At 35.4% G+C, this 18,017-nt stretch overlaps 2 protein-coding genes across 4 annotated transcripts in view; one reads left to right on the plus strand and one right to left on the minus strand.

The window, feature by feature from the left end:
• Window positions 1-18,017, plus strand: part of LOC129465589 (DNA replication complex GINS protein PSF2-like) — a 467,777-nt gene that overhangs the window by 370,188 nt on the left and 79,572 nt on the right.
• The window catches only part of SLC38A4 (solute carrier family 38 member 4), a 207,443-nt gene that overhangs the window by 25,728 nt on the left and 163,698 nt on the right, over window positions 1-18,017 (minus strand). For all 3 annotated transcript variants that reach the window (XM_055248798.2, XM_055248800.2, XM_055249082.2), the window contains exon 2: window positions 1,004-1,234. In XM_055248798.2, coding sequence (XP_055104773.1) covers window positions 1,004-1,122 — 119 coding nt within the window. In that variant the 5' untranslated portion in view covers window positions 1,123-1,234. The remainder of the gene's footprint in view (window positions 1-1,003; window positions 1,235-18,017) is intronic.

Consider the following 18,017-nt stretch of genomic DNA (forward strand, 5'->3'; position numbering starts at 1 on the left):
GAGAGGGCAAAAAACAGGACAGGAGTGGCAGGTCAAGAACAGCTCACAAAGGACCTTACGTGCCCAGCAGTGTGTAATCTACTTTCTCTTATGCCTATTGGAGAGGTGCAGAAGGGCTTTATCTACGGAGGGAAATTGATTCAATTTGCAATTGTAAGAGATTACTCTTGCAGAAGTGTAGAGGGCTCGACAGAGGAGAGCAAAATGTAAGACAGGGAGACACATCAGGGCTCTCTCCCTGTCTCACATTTAATGTAGGCCTAAGGTAAGACCACAGAAGAATGGGTACAGAAAAGTAGGTGTATTTGAAGCATTAATAAGGTCAAACCAACTGGATATGACTGACCGTTGGCTATGTGGGTCAAAGTTTACACCTAGGGGCTTTTGAGTGAGTTGCTAGATGATAGCAGTGATTTTCACTAGGATGGGGATTACTAGAGGAGGAGCAGGTTTTGAAGGGAAAGATAGGAGTTCAGTGTTAGACATTACAGGTTTAACTTTATAAATGAGGCAATTCAGACACAGTAGTGGTCCAGTAGAGATGTGCAGTAGACATTCAGATATAATGATCTGAAATTCAGTAGAGAAACTTAACAGGCTGGGTATATGGCATATATTTGGTGGGTAAGGCCGTAATAGTTGTGAGTGAGCTTGCCCAGAGGATACTTTAAGAGAGAAAAGAATCCCTACAGAAACCAGGAAGTGTAGCAACATTCAAAGAGGAACCTGAGAAAGGTAAGAGGAGCAATAGGCTAAAATAATTAAAATTATTACACATTATTAATGGAGACAAGAACATTGTAACCTCAATTCTAAATTAGTCACAAAATAGATTGACATTATCACTGTATTTCAGGACCAGGGAATTGATGTGCTAGCATCAATATCATTGTTTTCTCAAATTTACCTGTAATAAATCCAATTCTTCCCATCAAGACCCTGTTTTCCATGTCCACATCCTGTCTTATTTTTCCATGGAACCTAGTAATTTTTAACCCCATACCTGCTCATTGCTGCCTTTTCTGAATTTCCTATCCCGATGTAGCTATCTGGAACACTTTCTCCGCTGCTGCTCTCATCATCTGGTTCGATGTTGACATTTCTCAGTTCCATGGGATCCATTTGAGCTGTCAGCGCTTTCTTGTCCACACACAAGCCCCTTCAGTGTAAATAATATACTGTACCTTCAGCTTAAGGTTCTTCCACTTTGTGTTGATGTTCAGAACACTCTGTTCTGCAAACAGAACACAACATACATCATTATAATTTTATTTAAATGAAATAAGTGAATATGAATCATCTACATTTTGTATGCTCTCTGTAAAAGGGAGGGAGGAAGGAAACTCCTGAAAACTTTACATAAGCAAATCCTGAAAGGTTCCTTTACCCAATACAAGAAAAAAAAAAATGGAAGAGAAGAAACGAAATTACTAATAATTGCTAAATTAGCAGATATTTATAGAGTGCCTATGTATAATGAAAATGGAAGGTTTTACTAGTCACTATGGAAAAAAAAGAAATCTTAAGACATTGCAGCAGTCTTCAAGGAAATTTAGGTGTTTGTGAGTGGGATGCATGTTTTAAAAGAAAGACAAAAGTAAATTGTTGACAAATAAAGGTCTACCAAGGTAGAATCTACCAGTGTCTCTACTAGCAATAACTAGAAAGAAAATTACTGCTTTAATTTAATTGCACATGAAAGAATTAACGCCACCAAATGCTTGATAATATGCAACACAGGTGAGGATCAAGTTTAGGAAGTAACTTTCTAGGCACTTGGATCCTGAAGCCAAAGTTAAGAATAGTAACAAAAGAAAGTTCAGATTTACCTCTGGGTCAGCATCACTCATCATCTATGTCAAATTAAAATGTATTTTAACAATAAAGAGATCTAGATTTTAGCCTCTGCTCTGCCTTTAATTCACTGGATCTCAGCATAAGTCATTTAACATTTGGGGACCTCATTTTCCTCAACTGTATAGTGAAAAGGGGTGGACTGGCATTGTGTTTCTGAAAAATGCCTTGAATCTACTATATGTTGCTGATATAATTTCTTCTGAAATTCTTACCATTAGATTCATTCAATTATTGTTGAACCATTATATTAGGAGAAACACTATCATTCTTGAAAAGTGTGGTCCTGAAATGTGCAATACCCATTTGATAAGGAAATCTTGAGCAGAGAAACTAACATAAAAATTGCTTCAGAAGTCACGAAATCTGCTATTCCTCTGACAACGAAAACTACCACATGGGAATACCTCCACAACCCAGTGCCATAGCAGTACTTTTTTGAAAGGCAACTCACACTTGAGAAAAGTTCACATCCTCAAATTACAAAACATATAAAACACACATGGAAACTCACTAGTAAGAGTGCCAGTAGGCACAAGAAATGATAAAATTCACATCTAAGGAACTACAAATAACAAAGCAATTTAAAAGGGACTTTTACATTATTATAATAAAAAGAAAGACATTTTGAAAGAAAACATTCAAAATAAGAGAATAACTTTCACAGGATAAAAACATTATAAAGGAATATAAAAGGAGAACAGGCTGTTGCAAAAAGTCAAAAAAAGGAATTCTTAAGAAAAAATAGAATCATTGAATTAAAAAAAAACTCAGCTGAAGGAAGACTTATAAAATTGAAAGACAGATCTGTGGAAATCACTCAAATTATAGCACGAAGAGATTAAAAAAAGAAAAATACAAATAAGAAGTTAAGAGGAATGGGGAAAAAATAAGAATTACAAGTTCAAATATACACTGATAGTCATTCCAATATAGAGAATTGTGAGACTAGGGTGAGACAAAACAGAAAGAGATAATGGCAGAGAATTGTCCAGAAATAAAGAAAGCAGTTCTCAGAATTTAAAAAAATAGCACACAGCATTTTAAGCAAGAAGAACAAAAATGAATCTATTATTAATATAAGGCAGCCTAAGTGTACATACATAAAAGATCAAAACAAACAGGTTAAAAGCTAAGAGATAATAGAATTAAGACATGCATATGGTTAAGAGAAAAAAAAAAGAAACTCACTAAATGAGTACAAAGGTTTTCCTCACTCTTCACACAGGACCAGTCTCACTCCCCGGCAGCAACCACTATTGGCGGTTTCTGTTTTTAGCTTGTTATTTAAAATTAGCCATTCTAGATCTAAATAATTCACTAAAGCTTTTTCGACTTGGTTTACTGATTTTAGACTGGTTACCCATAAAAAATAAGGACATTAGCATACTTTCTCTTTCCTTCCTTTTCCTACACTCCTAATTATTTTAGTTAATAAAAACAATTTGAGAATCATAATATTTTCATCTTGTTCTGTGAAACAAAAGTGTCATAACTTACCTGTACGTTGTTTCTAAACATGGAAAACCAGTAAGCAGCAATTACAGTATTATCACTATATAAATAGTATGCCCTAAAGACAAAGTGGTGTATTTGACTACATGATAAATGAAATATAATTCTATATTACCAAAACTTTGAAAGCAAATTTTCTATGCTCTTTCTCATTCTGAATGGCTTCCTCCTCCAATCTCTGAGTCTTGCTCAACTGCTAGTTTCTTGAACGCCATTCTATCTTCTTTCTTCAGTTTATTTTGCATTATGCTAAAATAATGCCTTGAATAACTTTTTTCACACAATGAGCCTATGTCTGTAAATAGAATTTCTGAGTGGCTTCATGTTGGAAATGTCTTTATTTTGCCTTCAAACTTTGTTAATTGTTTGAATTCTAGATTCAGAAGCATTTTCCTTCAGAATATTGAAGAAACATCTCTCTTCTAGCTTCTATTGATGAGTCTGGTTCTTATTTCTTTATAATGTATCGATGTTTTTCTGAGGATTTTAGAATTTTTATCCTTATCCTTTCATCACGACGTGACTAGATGTGAGTCGCTTTTAAAATTCATCGTACTCAGCATGCAGACGGCCTATTCAATCAAAAGTCTTGTGTCTTTCTTCTACAGAAGACACATTTTCTTCTAAAAAGAAAAAAAAGTTCTACTATTTAAAAAAACTATTTCTTCCCCTTTGTTTACTCCTAAAACTTTTATTAATCAGGTATTCGACCTCTTGATCCATATTGCTAAGCTTTTCTGTTTATGTTCAATCTGTTCATCTTACTACTCGATGTTTAGGGGTATTTCCTCAATGTCACATCCAAAATAACAAATTTCACCTTCAGCTATATCCATTTCATTTTCAACTTGTCAGCTATTTTTCTCAATCACGCTCTTAATTTCTAATTATTTGCTCTTATCCTCTTTCTCTTTTTTCATATCACTTTTTTTGTTTTATGTATACAATATTTTCTCAGATTTTTCTAAGGCTATTGATGTGAGGTTTTCAGAAGTTCCTTTTGTTCCCTAAATTATATGTTTCTTCTGAAGTTAGTTATTCTGTTTGTTCCCTTTGGTCCTTCTCTTCCATGCTGCGCATTTTCCTTAGTTTCAAGTGTTCCTAGGTTATCTGTTCATATTTGTGAATGATGGAGCGCATTGATTAGCTTGGACAGCTGGTACTCAGAGCTTCTCTGAAATTGTGTGGGCCCATTTCACTGATGGGCTGCTCCCTTGTAGGTTCTGTGTAAGTGGCTCTTCTGCTGCTTGTCTGTGGGAGGAGCATCCCACTCCCAGACACAGCTGCCACTCTAGGAGCAGTTACTCTGGGGATGAAGCATTTTAATTATCTTCTTTTTGGTAGAGCTTCCATTCCTGCTTGTGATACCTCTTTGTCTGCAGTAGTGGCCCTAATACTTATCCTAGCATCCTCCCTTGAGCTTTCTTTACAGATTGGATCACAGCTTTATCTTATAGTCAAAAATGGCATCCCAAACAGACCATCATGTCTAAACTGAGGTTCCTTGGTGGATACCTGATCACTGGTTGCCCATGATCTATGCCTCCTCTTTGTCTACATCGACTTAATTTGAAGCTACTGCAGGGCTCCCTGTGGGAAAAGCACACTTATCTTGGTTCCGTTCCTCTTAGATTTTCCAACCCTATCTTCTTTCTGCCTTCTAGGAATTCTCAAAAGTTTCTATTTGCTGATGACACCACTATTGCTTTTCACAGTTTTTGTCGTTTGTCCTTTTAAAAATATGTGACATTTCATTGCTTGACTTCCTTAAAGCTAGATCCTAAGCCCCATTCTTCCAGGCCACTCCCAAGACTTCATATAATGTAATGGTTAATTTTATATATCATTGTGGCTGCATTAAAGGATGGGAAGATAGCAAGTAAAACTTTATTTTGGGGTGTGTCTGTGAGGGTGTTTCTGGAAAAGATTACCATTTGAATCAATAGACTGAGTAAAAAAGGTCCACTCACCACTGAAGGTGAGCATCTTCCAAACACTCCAGGTTCCAGATAGAACAAAAAGGCGGAGGAAGGGCAAATTTACTATCTCTGCTTGAGCTAGGACATCCATCTTCTCTTGCCTTCTCCTGCCCTCGAACATTGGAGCTCCTGCTTCCCAGACCTCGCAATTCTGATACTTATACCAGCAGCATTTCTCAGCCTTCAGCCTCAGATTAAATTATGCCACCAGCTTTCCAGGTTGCAGATGCTGTACTTTGAGACCTCTTGGCTCCATGATCATGAAAGCCAATTCCCATTATAAATATCATCTTATATCTATATACATCTATACCTGTCTGTCTATTTATCTCCAGTTGGTTCTGTTTCTCTGGAGAACTCTGACGAATACATATACCAAAGACTCCTCAAGTTACATCAGCCTAGGCTTCTCCTGGGAACTCGAGTTCCATATGTCCAGGGGCCTAAATATCATCTATATATCTCAAAGGTAGTTTAAATTCAATGTGTTCAAAGTCTAACTTGTGATAGGCCCTCTTCTTCCAATGTTTCCATTCCAAAGAATGTTGTCACCATTTATCCAGTTATTCAAGTCAAAAGCATAAGAGCCTTCTATTATAAATTTTTCTTTCTTACCCTCCACATCCAGTTCTTTACAAAGTCTGGTTGACTTTTACAATAAACTGAAGTATTTCTCAAGTTAATCTTTTTCTCTTCATTTCTTTTACCTTCACTCTTGTCCAAGCTACCATCATGTCTACTGTAAAAATCTCCTAATTGATCTTCAATTCTCTTTCGCCTCCCCTAACCACCTGCACCATTCATTCTTTATCCAATACCCAGAGTGATCTTTGAAACATAACAGCAACAACACAGATCATATCATTTATTTGCTTAAAACCCTTTAATGTCTTCCCTTTACTCTGAGGATAAAGTCCAAAATTCTCAACATGCCTGGTAAGATTCTGCCTGGTCCACCCACCTCTCTGGTCTCATCTCCTTCCACACTCTCCTCACCTTGGTGTTCTAGCTACACTAGTCTTTCCATTCCAGAAATCCACCGTGTTCTCTACATCTCAGGTCATTTGCACATGTGGGTCACAGTGACTGGCATGCTCCCCTCCCTCCTCCACTCCATCCTGAATTTATGCAGCCCCTCTAGGGGGCCATAGCAGTGTCTTTCATAGTATCCAATTTAGTCTGGGGGATCAGGGAAGGCTTCTCTGAGGAAGGAGCAGTGGGGCTGAGATCTTTGCTGCTGTAAGTATACATGTCTGCAGTCCAAAAGCTTCAGTTAAAGTCTGTTCTACTTTGTATATTAATAGGAACCTCATTCATTGCATTTGCATTAAGCCATGCTAATCCCAGGATTTTTTTAAAAAAGATATATCGAACACTTACCACATGCCAGCCACTGTTTTAAGGCCTTACATCTATCAGTTCTTCAGAGCAGTCCTCTGAGGTGAGTACAATTTGTTTTCTTATTCCCATTGTACAGATGAGGTAATGGAGGCACCAAGTTGAGTGGCCTCCATGCTATGCCACCTTTGTATTGCTGTCTCTACTACAGAGAACTAAAGCCTAATCAGGGAACAGGAACTATGGCTTTGGCAGTAAGCAAAACTGGATATAAATCCTGGCTACATTAACTCACTTCTGACTTTTCTATCTTCTATAAAATAAAAGTAATATTATTTACCACAAAGCAGTGTTGTGAGAATTTAAATGAGATAATGAGTGTCAAAGTTTGGCCTATAGTAGAACTTCAATAAATTTAAATCTGTTTTCTCTCTTCCAGCAATCAGAATTGAATTGATGTCTTTATCTACCTGCAAACATACATAGTATTTCATATACATAATTAGACACTTACAAAAGAGGGCTTTACAGTTCTCAAAACTCTCACAAACATTATGAGTGAGGTAGATGCCCCTTCACAAGTGAACAAATTAAGACCTAATTTTATGCTGTTTTAGCATATATAAAATATTTATTGGGATGGTCACGGTGGCTCACACCTGTAATCCCAGAGCTTTGGGAGGCTGAGGAGGGTCTATCTCCTGAGGTCAGGAGTTTGAGACCAGCCTGGCCAACATGGCAAAACTCCATCTCCCCTAAAAATACAAAAATTAGCTGGGCATGGTGGCGCATGCCTGTAGTCCCAGCTAATCAGGAGGCTGAGGCAGAAGAATGGCTTGAACCCAGGGTCAGAGGTTGCAGTGAGCTGAGATTGCACCACTGCATTCCAGCCTGGGCAACGAAGACTCCATTTCAAAAAAAAAAAAATGTATTCTATTTTTGCCTTGGCCAAGGGAGCTATCACAAAAGTTAGGACACGTTTTCATAGCTTATATCTTAACTCTGAAGATTATATTACTGATCTATTTTAAGGGAACAATGGTTAAATGCACAATTCAAAAAGAATTAGCACATTATTAGAAACTAAATATTCTGAATCATCTGTCTACAGCACAAAGTATATACCTTGAAGTCTTTAGACTATATCAAAATTGCTAAAATTTAATCAGAAACTATGGAAGACACAGAAGATGAATAAAATAGACTCCTTGCACCTGAGGAACTCAGCCTACCAAAACAAACAGATTTTGAGCAAACACTTAGACCATAATATAAATAACATTTTTTACCTTTTTCTTGGAATAAATATGTATGGAATTAATCAAAGAATTATTGCATGGGTAGGATAGAAAAGAGTATTGCTGGCAAACACTGTAATTGAAACATAAAATTTTCATAGGCATGGATTCTTCTGCTGTTTGCCATCTCAGAACATGCTACCTTCATTCACCCAACCACTCACTGGGCAGACCTGGCTGTCCCATTCTCTATCCTTCACCTCCTACTCATGTCCAGCGTATCACCAAGTCCTATCAGTCCTTCTTTCAACATTTATTTAAAATTCATCCACTTCTATCTCCATGGCCACTATGTTATTCCAAATGACTGCCCTACTGAAGGCCCTACTGTGATTTTGTCATCACTTTTAGACTAAACTCAAATTTCCTAATACACTGGAAGGTCTATACACTTTGACCCAGACATAGTTCTTTAGTCTCATACTGAATCCCACCACCCCTCACTCACTGAATATATTGGTCTTCTTTCATTTCCCCACTGCCACTGCAGGACCTCTTAAGGCGCTGTTCCCTCTGCTTGGACTGCCATTCCCCACATTTTTAGCCCACGTCCCTCCCAATATTAAGTAAAACAACCTGAAAATCTTTAAAGGCCAATTGGTCAGAGTGTCCTTCTCTGACCCCATATTCCCACATTACACTAGATCTGCCACTGTATGCTCTCCTCTCCTGCATAGCATTTATCACACTTTTTACTTACTCTTTTAGTTGCCTATTTGATAATTAACTGTCTTAGGCAGGAAGCTTCATGAGAATAGGAATGGTGCTGGGGTTGTGGATTCTACATATTCCCAGCATCTAGCACAGTGCCTAGTGTTACATTCCACTAAGATAAATACAATTTGATATGATCTGTGTTATATTAATAGATAGAGGTATGCTTTTTGATTATAGTTTTATAGGATAATGCTTCAAAATGAAATGAAAATTCTCTCCTCTGATTGTCAGGAGAAAAAATCGCTTTGTTGCACAGAGAATGTTCAAAATGCTTCTAAAAGAAAAGTCAAATGTAGTTCAACAGAATTTTCTATAGGCTAGCCTTTCTCCTCATTAAAGTTAAGTTTCTCTGTAATGCAAAGAGGCCTTGCAGAAGCAGACTGGATTTTCTAGCACAGCAGTGCTCAACTGCATTGTTAATTTAATTCACTCTTCATGAAAATACAAAGTCAAAACTTGAAACCAAGTATTTAGAATATTATTATATTAGAATAATTTCATTTCTATCATATTAATTAAAAGATATCTAAGTGTTCTGAGTAGCTAATTCTTTATATCCAAATTCTAATTATCAAACATTGTAATGTCTTGTTCTTTGGATGGGTACCTAGGAAGTTCAGGTTGTAAGGGTGTCAAAACAGTAAATTTCTTAAATTTTACCTATATGGTTCAACTTCAAAGAAAGACATCAAGTCTCGAAAGCAAAGCAGTCCTTGAGTTGAGAAGCAAAAGTTCTGACCTTCCCTAGTTACTGTAAACATTTATTTTACCTGATAAGTGAAAGTGAAAAAGGGAGCTAATATTGCCAGAGCAGATTTCCCAGCATTGCTATCTGTCTCATCTTTCATGCCTACCCAGCATTGACAAATTCACTTTGAAATTTCGATTTAGGTAGCAGATAGCCTCACCTATCATTTACCCTTTGGTTGAGCAAGGGTCATGCAACTTCTAAAGGCCAAATCATCTTGTATCCAAGAAACTTCTTTAAATCTACATCCACCCTGTACCACAGATAAATGAATGTAGCTTTCACACTACAGTCAATCTAATATTGCCTTTATATTAAATTATCTTAATTTCCCCAACAATGCCATTCTTGTCATATTTTGTCAATGAGAGCGCTTGTTGGTCTATAGCATGAGTTCTCACAGAAATTAGCCTCCATAAAAGTATTCAGTCTGAGGTAGCTCTTAAAGAAGAAACCAACAATAACAGCAGAACTGTACTTGACTATTTCCTATTGCTAGTGCTAATATTTTAGCATTTCCTTTTTTTTCCTCTACTCAGATGTAGCTTACAGGTAATATCTAGGAAGAACTAGCAAAGTTAAGATAAATAACCAAATACCAAGGTCTTTTCCCATTTCTGAAAAGATTACATGCTTGCTAATATAAGGATTAAAGCAGTCATTTGATGAGGTATAAAGGACTGGTCATAAGATTTGAATATGCGATTTTGTTTACAGACTTTGTAGCTCTGCTCTTAGGAGAAAACATAGTCATCTTAAACATAAATTGCCACATAAATTTTAGTTCATATTTTCCCAAAGAGTAGTTTCCAGAATGCACAGGGGTATGTAGCATACATGATATTAACATAGTGAACTCTTTATGCTCCACATTTTAATGCCTGATACTTAATCTGTCATGAGTTCTGGATGCAGTAAGTTCCATTCATTATAATAGATACTGGACCATTCCCAGAGGTACTTTTTTCTTCTCCTTAGAATAATTATTTTCACTTTCTTTAAACTAACTCACATAACTGAAAAAATAGCTTCAATAACCTTAAAGCACACTGTTTAACATGTTTAAAGAAAACTCAAAAGTTGAGTCATTAAAGCTACATTTTTCAGGTCTTAAATGTTGCTTATATACTTCTTAGGAGTAGGAATGTAAATACTTTCAAGAAAATCCCAGAACGCTATCTAAATATAAATTGGAACTGGAGGATCTTCAACTATAAACTAAATGGCAATCTTTTACTAAAAACACTCCCAAATTTCTTTACTTTATCAAAACTAAAACTTTTTAGCCCAGTGTTCATGAATGTGATATATATCATCAATTCAAATATTCTTCCACTGAGTTACAAAACACTCTTAGTTTTACTATACCCTGGGCATTTAACTAAAACCATCCACATATGCTCTGTAAGATACTCAAAGTACAGGGATACTTAAATCCACTGGGAATTCTCCTCTGTCTGATTAATAAATTTGAGGAGAACATCTCTACTTTTAGATAATTGACTCTACTCCTTCAAAATCTAAAGCTATGCTTATATTCCATTCAATTCCCTAGTTTCTTCTAGTAACTTTGGTCTAAAAATACTCCTTAACTAAAATGGTCAAATTAAGAAGAATAGGTAAGACACAAGATTTTTTCTTTTTCATTTGAGAATGGTGTAGCCCAAACTCTTAGCCATTCACATCTGCTGCACTGAAGTGATGTTCCTTCTTTGATTAGTCAAAAATTTTGTGGGTTTTTTATTTGTTTTCAAGATAAACAAAAATCTTTAATAGTGTAATATTGAGAATGTACTTCTAAACTTTCATATTTTTTCCTAAGACAGATTATGTCAATTCTTCATTATAGTCCATGATCAACCTGGAGATATAAATAACTAAACACATTTTACGGGCTGTATTTGCAATGTTTCCCTTTCTTGTTATTCACTGTCCTAATTTTATGTTAAACCTAAAATTATCTGTAAAAGAAAACTGCAATCAGGACCTGGGTAAATAATTTCAATGTTTGACATTATACTGAATTGATCATTTCTAAAATGAGGAAAAAAAGTTATCCAAGTAGTATTTTCAAACATTTTAATTTATAATGAATAAACAATCAACACAATAAAAATAAGAAAGTAAGCATTATTTTAACACTGCAAATATTCATGTAAAAACAGCTGTACCTTAATTATTTATCCAGTCCTTGTGCAGGCTTTCCTGACTTGTTTGGAATGGCAGACCCTTGTAACAGCTTTGATTTATATGAAACTTTAGAGATCTAGACATTGATTTAAAAACCAGTGGGAGTGAACGAGACAAGCCAATCAACACCACCACCTCACCCCAACACCTCCTTCTGTCTAACTTGCATCAGCTCTTGAAAAAAAAAAAAAAAGACAGAGAAGCTAAGTCAGTTTACTGTTGTACATTTGGATTAAACATCAGTTACACCAATTTCTATTTGCTTTTAGAATTTTGACTTTCATACAATAAAATAATCACTGAAAGTTTTAGGTTGGTTGGTGTCATTCTCTATTAAGATTTTACTAGGTTGGTTGACTGATGAATCCAGAAATATTCCTTTTTCAAAAGACTTATGAGTTGAAGTCAAAGTAAAACAATGCAATAACAATAGTTATGAGTCAGATTGTTTAATGAAACATTATAATCAAAATCTCCAGAAAATATTGATTACATAGTGAAAGAGTTATTTTCTTTTGAGTTGTTGATCTTTTCAGAGAAAATTTTACAGAATGACAAACACTTCCAAACAGTACTGTTACTCAAGATGCCATGAAGTTGGAAATCACAGGCCAATATCAGCCACCACTCCTACACCAAAGGCAGTGTGCTGAGTAGGCAAAAGGCTGTTTGGCATTTTAAAAGAATTTTTAAGTAGGTATTTTCTCCATTAAAAAAAAAATCTACTTGGTTTTCCACATGTCAAACGTAGAGTTTTTAACTCTACCATATTTTATATGTTGGCAAATCATTTATTTACTCTGCTATTAAAATGTATCAACTAGACACTACTCTGAAAGTAGGCAAGAAAAACGAATCACAAACGAATCAAGAATTGAGGGTTCTTTGCCTTTTAAGTATTTATGACATGAATGAACAATCTAATAACCAATCAGAGGCAATGCTAGATTACAAAAGATGTGTCAATTCCTATTTCTATAAAAGAAAACTAAACATTGCTCCTCGAGTAAGACATTCTTAAGTTGATGCAAGACATTAAACATTAAACAAAATGTGTAGTTAACTATTTTTTTTCCTTTCCAAATGTGCCTGTTTGGTCTATTAACCATAAAAGTAAGTATGGCAAACTTACTTTTACTTGTCTCTTAGCTCATTGTCTATTTTTTAGAGTTACCCCATAGTTTTGTCTTTTATCCGACGAGAAGTATTACGGTCTAGGAGAACAATGATAATAACAAATTTACTAATTTTAATGGTAGGGAAATCTCAAAAAAATTCCTTTTAAAATTTCTATTTTCATCATTTAACAGTGATGCTTCCAATTTAAGATTTCTTTCTGTTTGCAAAGTTACCAGATAAATATAAGATTAACCATGCAAAAAATTGCAATAATTATTAGAAAATCAAATCTATTCTGGCAAAATTTCATTTAATAGTGGGTCAATCAAACAAGAATGAATGCACTCCAATATGTTAATTTGATATTAAATTATAATATCATATAAAATAGGGTGGAGATAAATGTATAGATCATTAAAGTTTTACTCTTCCTAAAATTGTAAGCTTTGGCTTTGTTGTAATTCTGATCTTCAAGTATAGTAAATAATTATAGTAAATTAGCATTGGATAAAAATTAAAAGCACACATAAGAGACTTCTATTGAAGAGTTTAATCATGTTTCTTTTAAAACTACTCTACATAGCAAAATTCTTATTACAAAACTTTTCTAACACTGACTTAAAAATCAAATATATACACATGAAAACTAATTTGACAAAAGTTAATAAATTAAAACAATGAAGTATCTGGTTCATTGTTTGACTGTTTTTTTCCCTAGATCATTTGACATTTTCAGATGTGGCCAAAATTAATGAAGAAATATATGGTCTGCTCTCAACAAAACTCACAATAACTTTTCTTTCATAAGCAAAACACAGACTTAAGCATTATAATTTAATGTTCTGAATATTTATTAAAATAATACCACAATGTAATCTCATGCGCATTTGCTAATAGACTTGTGCTGTTTTGAATTTTAATGCATGGCACATGCAACAGATTCAATTAGGCTCATGCTCGTTTCATGTATCATAGTAGAAAGAGCTAATCATCAGAATATGGGCAGAACTTAAAAATGAATAAAATGAAAAATATGTAAGTAGTGAATAATGAATCAAGTCTGGGAATGAGATGACAAACACTTTAACTTGACCTTCACATAAGAAATTAAAATATGTGCCACCATGAATAGATATATGAGATTTGGTCTGTGTGTCTATAGGGGTAGGGGCTGGGGGTAAGACACATCCACATAAAGGGAGACTTGGCTTCCCAGACTAGAACCTAATTAGTGTCAGCAGAACTGCACAGCGTGCTCCAGGACTCCGGGAAATAAGGAGTCCCTAGGGACTGAGGACATTCAAGATTTCAGAGAGCCCACAGACCTTGAGGCGGCTATTAAAAAAGTCCATGTGAGATTCTAGTAGGTGGAGAGGAAAAGGAAAGACATCCTAGATGAAAAATACCCTTGTAATTCTGATCTTCAAGTATACTAAGTAGTTACAGTAAATTAGCATGTTGGATTAAAATTAAAAGCTAAAAATTAAAATGCCAGAAGTATATTCTGGCAACAGTGAGAATCATTCTGGCTCCAGTAGAGACCTTCTGGAGCAAAATAGGAGAACAGAATGGAATAGTACAGACTGCAAAAGGTGTTAAGTCTAGGGAACTCAGATTTTTAGTGATGAAGATCTTTTGAAAGCTTCTGAAGAAAGTAAGAAAATCAGCATAGTAAAAATGTAGGAGAGATGATGGGGTGGAGGTAGTGGTGGAGGTGGAGGTGGGTACAGGGAGGCCAGTAGGAAGGTTGACTGATAGTTTGGGTTTGGTGATGTTTGCCTATCTGAGAATAATGGCAGAAGGAAAGGTAGACAGACAAAATTTAAATTGGAACCAATGGTAATTTGACTCTTTTTCTTGTATTCTTATTTCTTGTTATCACTTTCACTAGCTCACAATGCTATGAATTTTAAGTGATCATTTTATGAAAAACAAGAACTAGCAATAAAATCTTCATTTTCCTTACATAGAGAAAGAGAACGTATGGTGATAATTCATCCATTTCAGCACCCGTTTCATCAATCTATGACTATCATCTTCAAACAGTATAGAGAAGGTCTTAGAATGTACATCCCAATGTAATGTTATCTATTGAAAATACAAGAATGTTGGCTCAAAATACAGTGATTCAGATTATACCTGTACATTGAATAAGAAATTTTCTTATACATATTTAAAATCATTGATTATATGGTTTAAAATTTCTACCTCCAACAATGACCTTAAAGAGAAAGTTCCAGCGGGATCAAGTTAAAATTAGTCAACAATTAAAAAAAAAAATCTTAGACCATCATGGTATTTTGCAATGACACTAGGAGAGATAACCTGTTGTTCTCACCATGACTATACCCAAATTTCTAATTTTAGTCATAGGACAAAATGATATTTGAAAATAAAATTTGGTTGTAGCCAAATTGGAAGGAGACATTTAGAAACAATAATGACTAAGAAACAAATTATGTATTTTTTAATACTTTTGTAATGCCTTTGTTTCTGTATTCATTGCTTTTCTTTGCTCTCACTTCAATTTCCCTTTAAGTCATCTCCCTTTTTTCTTGCTTCCATTTCTTGTTAACTTTTCTATACCACATTGTATTTATGATACCTTATTCTCCAAGAAGTTACCTTTTACTATAGATTCATAAACTCAAAATCTAATTGATTTTTTTATCACATCATAGTTAAATGTCTATCTGACCTCCCAGGTCTTTCCTAAAAAGTGGAAATACTAGCAAGACTGCAGAAAGAAACAATATTTTGATTATTTGTTTTTAATATAGATTTGCCGTCTGCCTTTTGGTTTTCAGACTTACAGTGTTAAAGAGAATTTGTGATCTTTTTTGATGCCATTGTTTTGGCACTTCAAATTCTTCATTTTATTTCTCTTTTAATATAGATACTTGCAAAATAAGAAAAATAGAGAAAATCCATAGAAAAATGTTACAGAAATCTTTCTAAAGTATTCAAATAGCAGAATTCTCTGCCATGATAAAGGGGAGTCAAGCACTTCTATACCCAAGCTGTCATATTATTTGTATCCCTTGTAAAGTAATGAAAACTTAGGTACACTATAGGCATCTCTTTACATGGTTCTGTAATTATTAACCTCAACTTACAAAATAAAAAATTGGAAATAAAAGAAGAGATAATTAAATGTTACCCCCCAAAAAGCCACATATCAAATTAATTGCAAACAGAGAAGTAAAGATTAATAATTTTCTAATTTGCTTTGGCAAAGCCTCTCAGACTTCCGTGGAAGCTTGAGCCACTTCTATTTTTTTAAGACACCAAATTTACATATATATCTTTACATTGTTTTAATCCAAAATGGGATTACTAAAATGTAGTGCATTTTCAATATTCCTATTTAACAAAACAATATCTTAACACACATACAATACAAATGACTACATGATTAGGATCATTTGATGATATCTTCAAAAAATCTAAATTTGAGACCCTCCCAAATATGAAGCCCCAAAGAGCTTTCAGCCCAGGCCCCTGGGAGAGGCTCTGACTTTCCATTCTAAGGATGTGGAGAAATAGGAACACTTTTACATTGTTGGTGGGACTGTAAACTAGTTCAACCATTGTGGAAGTCAGTGTGGCGATTCCTCAGGGATCTCGAACTAGAAATACCATTTGACCCAGCCATCCCATTACTGGGTATATACCCAAAGGACTATAAATCATGCTGCTATAAAGACACATGCACACCTATGTTTATTGCGGCACTATTCACAATAGCAAAGAGTTGGAACCAACCCAAATGTCCAACAACGATAGACTGGATTAAGAAAATGTGGCACATATACACCATGGAATACTATGCAGCCATAAAAAATGATGAGTTCGTGTCCTTTGTAGGGACATGGATGAAACTGGAAAACATCATTCTCAGTAAACTATCGCAAGGACAAAAAACCAAACACCGCACGTTCTCACTCATAGGTGGGAATTGAACAATGAGAATACATGGACACAGGAAGGGGAACATCACACTCCGGGGACTGTTGTGGGGTGGGGGGAGGGGGGAGGGACAGCATTAGGAGATACACCTAATGCTAAATGACGAGTTAATGGGTACAGGAAATCAACATGGCACATGGATACATATGTAACAAACCTGCACATTGTGCACATGTACCCTAAAACCCTAAAGTATAATAAAAAAAAAAAAAAAAAAAAAAAGAAACCCCACCAAGTGAAATGCAACGACCCACGAGTTTTGAGGAAATGGCTCAGTTGATCGCATGCCCCTCTCTTCAACTCAACCTAACCCACCTTTACAGTTATATAATGGAGCATTTTGGAAATGTTTGAATAGTCAACTACTATGTTGCAAAATTAGCAAACAAGTTTGGTTCAGGTTGACAAATTTATTGACTTTGCCACAGACCTAAATAGAAAATTGCTTTTAGCCTCCACTGACAAAACAAGAAAATTAAATTAAAAAAAAATCTGGTTAGACAACAGCCCATGATGTCTATATTTTGCCTCTGCCTTTCACCTTTGAAAAAGATCCTTCTGGGCCGGGCGCAGTGGCTCACGCCTGTGATCCCAGCACTTTGGGAGGCCGAGGTGGGTGGATCATGAGGTCAGGAGATCGAGACCATCCTGGCTAACACGGTGAAACCCCGTCTCTACTAAAAATACAAAAAAATTAGCCAGGCGTGGTGGCGGGCAACTGTAGTCCCAGCTACTTGGGAGGCTGAGGCAGGAGAATGGCGTGAACCCGGGAGGCGGAGCTTGCAGTGAGCCGAGATCGCGCCACTGCACTCCAGCCCGGGCGACAGAGTGAGACTCCATCTCAAAAAAAAAAAAAAGAAAAAGATCCTTCTGATCCATTTCATTTATTGATCTCACACTGAAATGATGCAGTGAAAAGCATCACAAGTTTATTTCAGGCTTCCACCTAAGCAGAAATATAATGTAACAAAGTCTATAGGACTTATGGGTGATTACAACTTAAATAATGTACTGAAATTCTAAACGTTAAATTAGAACTTTTAGAAGCTTGCTTTAAAGAATAATTTCTAGCCTTTAAAATGCCTGCTTGAGAAAACAGCAATGCTAAGAGATGTATAATTATAAGTATAACAATACTTCCTGAAAACTGACTCACCTTGTTAACGTAAGTTCTTCATATGGAATACATATTATGGCAGTGCTGGGCTGGGTTGACTCTCTAGTTCATAGCAATTGATAGTTTAAAAAATTACATTCTTCTTAGATCACAGCATATTAATTTCCATTACT

Source organism: Symphalangus syndactylus, chromosome 17 (assembly GCF_028878055.3).
Source record: "Symphalangus syndactylus isolate Jambi chromosome 17, NHGRI_mSymSyn1-v2.1_pri, whole genome shotgun sequence".
NCBI classification, from domain to species: domain Eukaryota; kingdom Metazoa; phylum Chordata; class Mammalia; order Primates; family Hylobatidae; genus Symphalangus; species Symphalangus syndactylus.